Source organism: Arachis ipaensis, chromosome B07 (genome assembly GCF_000816755.2).
Source record: "Arachis ipaensis cultivar K30076 chromosome B07, Araip1.1, whole genome shotgun sequence".
NCBI lineage: Eukaryota > Viridiplantae > Streptophyta > Magnoliopsida > Fabales > Fabaceae > Arachis > Arachis ipaensis.
The window spans coordinates 57,951,792-57,957,502 of NC_029791.2; the positions used below are offsets into that span (position 1 = coordinate 57,951,792).

General features: G+C 31.8%; 1 protein-coding gene across 1 annotated transcript; it reads left to right on the forward strand.

Moving 5' to 3' along the window:
• On the forward strand, window positions 283-3,472 carry LOC107610153 (transport and Golgi organization 2 homolog). Its single transcript, XM_016312240.2, has 5 exons — window positions 283-546; window positions 626-809; window positions 1,244-1,450; window positions 2,461-2,652; window positions 2,994-3,472. The coding sequence occupies exons 1-5, from the start codon at window positions 464-466 to the stop codon at window positions 3,144-3,146; spliced, it is 819 nt and encodes a 272-aa protein (XP_016167726.1). The 5' UTR covers window positions 283-463; the 3' UTR covers window positions 3,147-3,472.

Consider the following 5,711-nt stretch of genomic DNA (forward strand, 5'->3'; position numbering starts at 1 on the left):
GAAATAGCAAAAAAATTCATGTGAAGATAAGAATGAAGATTTCCAAGAAAAGAGAATAAGGTCATAAGACGTACGAGGTTTTGGAGGTATTTTTTATTTTAAACAATAAAATTAAGAATAACAATAAAACGGCTGTAGCCTGTAGGATTGGGAATAGAAGGGAAACAATGGACTTCCGATAAATTAATTAATAATAATCCAATCATAAGGCAAAAGATAGAACAAATAATATTTTATTTAGTCTTGAATGGCAGCTGTAATATATTACTCTTCGAAACTCCCGAATTTGGCACCTCTTCATTTATACACGTCATTAAGTGGGTAGCATAGGACAACTATAAATCAGCCATTCTCAATAAGAATATTACTACTAACATAGTGCATCACAAGATTACTAGAATAGGAGTGCTTTATTTCTAGTTTTTATCATTGCTTGTAGCTACTTGATTCATTCACAAGAATAATGTGTATAGCTTTGTTTCTGTGGCAAGCCCACCCACTCTACCCTTTTCTTCTCTTCAACAACAGAGATGAATATCACAACAGGCAAGTTTTTATTTTTGGGAATGGTGTTTATTTTTATATGATATACTAATTGATTTAATTTGGGTAAGGAGATATATAGGCCTACGAAGGAAGTGTCATGGTGGGAAGGAAGTGATATATTGGGAGGGAGGGATGAGATAGCAGGAGGAACATGGATGGGTTGTTCAAGAGAAGGAAGGATTGCTTTTCTTACAAATGTTTTGGAGCTTCATACCCTTCCTGAGGCAAAATCCCGGGGTGACTTACCCCTCTTATTTCTCAAGGTAGGTGTATCACTACTATTCTACTAATACTAATACTATATTTGCTTCTTACATGCCAATTTTACTTTACTCAAGTGAAAGAGTATTGATTGAGACTCTTAATNAATAAATTTGAACAAATTAAAAACTTTTAAGATAAATTAAAATAAAATAAAACTTAAAAATATTTTTAAATTTTTAAACAAATTTCAAAAAAAAATATACTTTATCCATCTATAAATAAACGCACTATTTATCAATTTTTAATGCATAGAAAATGAATTGAATGGGTTGATGTGAAAAATCTAAAGTGTGTAGTGGATCATTTCTTGACCATTATTTTAATTACACTCGATTGCTCAAGACAAAACGAAACCTTGCTCTTATCATACGCATAATTCTCCCATTTCTCTTGGATGTTAACTGAATTCCTCTGTTTGAATGGAAAATTGCAGAGCAACAAAAGTCCCAAAGAATTTGCAGAAAGCCTAAAAGGAGAAGCTCATTATTACAATGGTTTCAACTTAATTGTGATCGATATTAAGTCAAAATCCATGGTATACATCTCCAACAGACCCAAAGGACAACCTATTACCATTGAAGAGGTTTCTCCAGGACTCCATGTGCTTTCTAATGCCAAACTTGACACACCCTGGCACAAGGTTAGTTATGCATAAGAAAAGAATATATATGTGTGTGTGTGTGGTGGTTACGGCACTTTAAATTACTAAAAATTAAAGTAGTTTTATATTATTTAATAATTTTTTAATTTAAAATATAAAAAGTTATTATTAAAATATAAAAAAATATAACTTTAATTTCAACAAAAACTTGTATAGCGATCATAGTTACCGTATCATAACCACGTGTGTGTATTTATATATATTAGGTTGTGCGCCAAAATATATATAATGTACTAATCAACTGAAAGCTATATCAGCGACATGTAGACTGGCTTTAATTTATTAAGATGTGATTTCCAAAATGAAATTCACCATTAATAGAAACAGTCATGTTAGTTAATTAATTATTTTAGGACAAAAAATCTGTTAAAAGATAAATTCTATGTCTAAATTAAAAAATTATATACCAAAAAATATAAAACTAGACGCATCTATAATTAAAATTTTGCACATGGAAATATGAAATCTACATATTTAAAATTACGTATTAGGTATCAAATTGATGCTATAGCTAAAATATAAAAATGAGAAATAAGAACTTGAATTTTTTTTTTCGTAATACGGAGATAATTGAATATTTTAAACATTATAACTTCATTCTATTTTTTACAAGAAAATAACAATAACATTCTCTCTTTAAAAAAAAAAAGAAAACACTAGTCTCTCTTGTATAGATAACTCCTTCAGAAGAAATTAAAAAAAAAATCTTTTTAATTCTAATACAATGTGACTAGATGGTTTAATAAAATAAGAAAATAAATAATTTCTCAAAAATAATGCTCAGTATATAACATTATAAACTAGGGAGTTAATATTGAATTTCAGTTTATAGACAAAAACCCCTAATAATTATTCCCTATCCAATCGTGGATGGATAAACTTATTCCTATTTCGAACCGTTTGCCAGCTAAAATCCGAAATTTTAATTTAACGAAATTCTAATTTCTGTTTTTCCCTTTTATTTTTCTTATCTCTCTATATTTTTTTAGACTCAGCGTCTTGAACAGAGTTTCAAAGAACAGCTTGCTAAGTATGGAAAAGGTGAGATTCCTGTTAAGGAAATGATCCAAAAGCTAATGAAGGACAAAGTTAAAGCTGACCAGAGTGGTTTACCTCATATTTGCTCTCTTGATTGGGAGCTTAGTTTGAGCTCCATTTTTGTTGAAGTACAAACACCACTGGTAAATTAACAACATTTATTCTCTCATCTCTATTTTTTTCTATTTGTCATTATTATGTTCTAGAGTAATTATCTAAACTAGTTTTATCAATATTTTTATTTCAGAAAAATTAGTTTTTAAGAAGAAAAAAAATTTAATTTTAATGCATTGATATGTAAAAGAGTTTTATATATACATCTAGTTAAGTATTATCAAGTCAGCGAAAATAGTTACTTTTTACAATTGACAGGTGAATAATCATTGAAGAAAATAGACGTGATTGAATTACTGAAAAATAGTTAAGTATTCATTTCACTTCTTAATCTGCGACTGCGAGTATTCATTCCATTTCTTTTATGCAGGGTCTTTATGGCACAAGGAGCAGTGCTGCATTAGTTATAAGATCAAGTGGGGAAGCAAGTTTCTTTGAGGAATACCTTGATGATGGCATTTGGAAGGAGCATGTTGTTGATTTCTATATTCCCAAATTGAAGTTCATCAAAGGACAAACATAGAGCTAACATCCTCCATCCTCAAAAGCAAGATTATTAATTCAGTTTTTATATAACTTCTAAATTTTATGCTATCACTGAGCATTTTCGGTGTGCTCTTGTATAGTTGAGAACTTGTCAATAAAATAAAAAGCCATGGCAGAAACTTGGCTATCCATAAGGTAGCAGCAGTTTGAAGATTTTTCTGATCAATGGTTCACTGATTAGGCTCACTAAAGTGTGAACTTGTAATGGGGCTTCAAGAAAAGTAGTGAAATAAACGAATAAAGATCTTGTCCCTCCAAGGAAAGTAAAGAAAACGGAAAAAAATGATTTTCCTTTTTTGGTCATATGGAAACAATGATTATCAACTCTTATTCACAGTTAGAAATTACTTATTAGGCTATAACAAGTAAAAATTCGTAGAACCAAAAAAATATGCTCTCTCTCCATATGGAAAATAAAAAATACATTATGCTTGTTGAGAGAAGAGATCATTTTTTAAAAGTAAAAAGTTGGTAAAATAAAATATAAAAGTTTAATTACCTTTAAGTTAATATAGTAAAACTATAAAATAAATCACAAATTCTAGTTTATTAACTTTTCAATTACTTTCTTTCTTACTTCAAAGGATTTATTTCTGTAAAAAAAAGCTTGTATATTTTTTTGGCTTTATGCATAAATTTGTCATGCATAATGAAAATAGTTTATTTGGAGTAAATAATTATTTTTAACCATAAAAAATTTAGATGTTAATAAATTTATCTAAAAAAATAAAATTAAAGTTATACTCATAAAAAATAAGTTTTGATTGACAAAATTATCTAACCTCTAAAACATTATTCAAAATTTTAAAATGATTTCTTAACTTATTTTAACCTAAATTGCAACTATAATCTAATTGTGTCCTACCCCTATCCCTAATCTCCAACCTTCCACTGCTACTTTGGTGGATATTACAATACTCTTCAATAGTTTGGTGAATCAGTACTTTATATACTCTTCAAATTATTTGGTGAATCAATGTTCCATATATTTTTTAATTTTTAAATATTTCTAAATCAATTTTTTTTAGTTAAAATATTTATTATACACTTCAATACTTATTTTATTTCTTATCTTTAAAATTAAAAACCTAATTTAAACTTTGCTCCCATTTACCGTTTTCGAAAAGAGAAAAAAAAGTCAGAGTTGTTCATAATTTCTTATTCCATTCCTGTGTCACCTTAATCATTGACACCGCTAACTAGTCAACTCGCCCCTGCTTCTTTTTACCCTATCTCCTTCCTCCATCGTTGTCATGGAGTGGCTGCTCTGCCTCTTCACCCATTAGGAATTCATCATACCACATTCATCATAAATTCAACAACGATAAACTGAAATTAATGAAAAAATATCAAATTTGTTAGTGGTGGCACAATAAAGGAGAAATAGTTGGAATACAGATGACGTTGTTGCAGATCTAAGAAGCAGAGAAAAAGGACAGCAAGGAAGGAAAGATGGCGGGTGACGATGTTACAATTGGAAGGATGATAGATTTGGAGACATCGTTGTTGTGGTAGATCAAGCAGACCAGAGAGAGAGAGAAAGGCAAATGATTGGCAGAGGTAGAGCCCAAGCATGGTGGGGGAGGAGGCCATAGGTGAATGGGTAGTGGGCGAGAACAAATGCGGAAGCGTGGTGGGGGCATGGTGGCTAACAGGTGTAGTGAGCAGATGCAGAGGCGGAGGAGCAGTGGAGAAGAAAGGGGTAGAGGCCGAGAGCATGGTAGGGGAGGAGAGCAGAAGCGGAGGTGTGCAGAAGTGAGGCGGAGGAAGCAGTGGAGGCATAGTGGAGAAAAGGGAGATTCAGAGGGTGTAGAGAGGAGAGAACTGGGTATAATTAAAACAGCCTTAATTCTACGAGTTAAACCCCACCCCGTCCCTAACCATTTACGAAAAGGACCTAGCACTTCCTGACCATTAGAAAATAACAACGCGATCCTTATCCATTCTCTCCGTGTGACCGAAAAGACCCTCTTGTAGGTTTTCGGGTAAATAGTAACCAAAAAAAGGCTACGTGTACCTGTCACTCTTATACGCGGACTGGCTATAGTTGATAGGACAAAAAGCCTATACAAAGTCATAAAAAACGTTGCAGTTTTGATTCCAGTTCTTGAAAAGAGCAAACACAAATGTTGATGTGAACCTTAGATATCAAACCCTACCTTTTGTGATGACATAGAAGAGCATTCATCAGGTTCAATCCGTCGCTAATGGAAAGAGAAGTCGATGGGCTCTTCAAGTAACAACTCTGGCAATGTTCACATGGCAAGGAAGAAGTTCACACATCCAACTTGCAATTGTGGAGCTTATGCGATTCTTTTTGAATCCACCACATCAAATAACCCAAATAGGTTGTTCTTTGGTTGCAGTTATTTTAAGGTACATTAGTATTCACTCCATCTTATAATCTTCTCTGTAATTAGGTTGATTAAAAAATAATTGTTTATAATTGTAGACTCCTTCAATACATTGCAAATATTTTAAGTGGCTGGATGAGCTCATAACTGAGTCTGACTATACGATGGTGGAAGTGCAGAAGATGGAA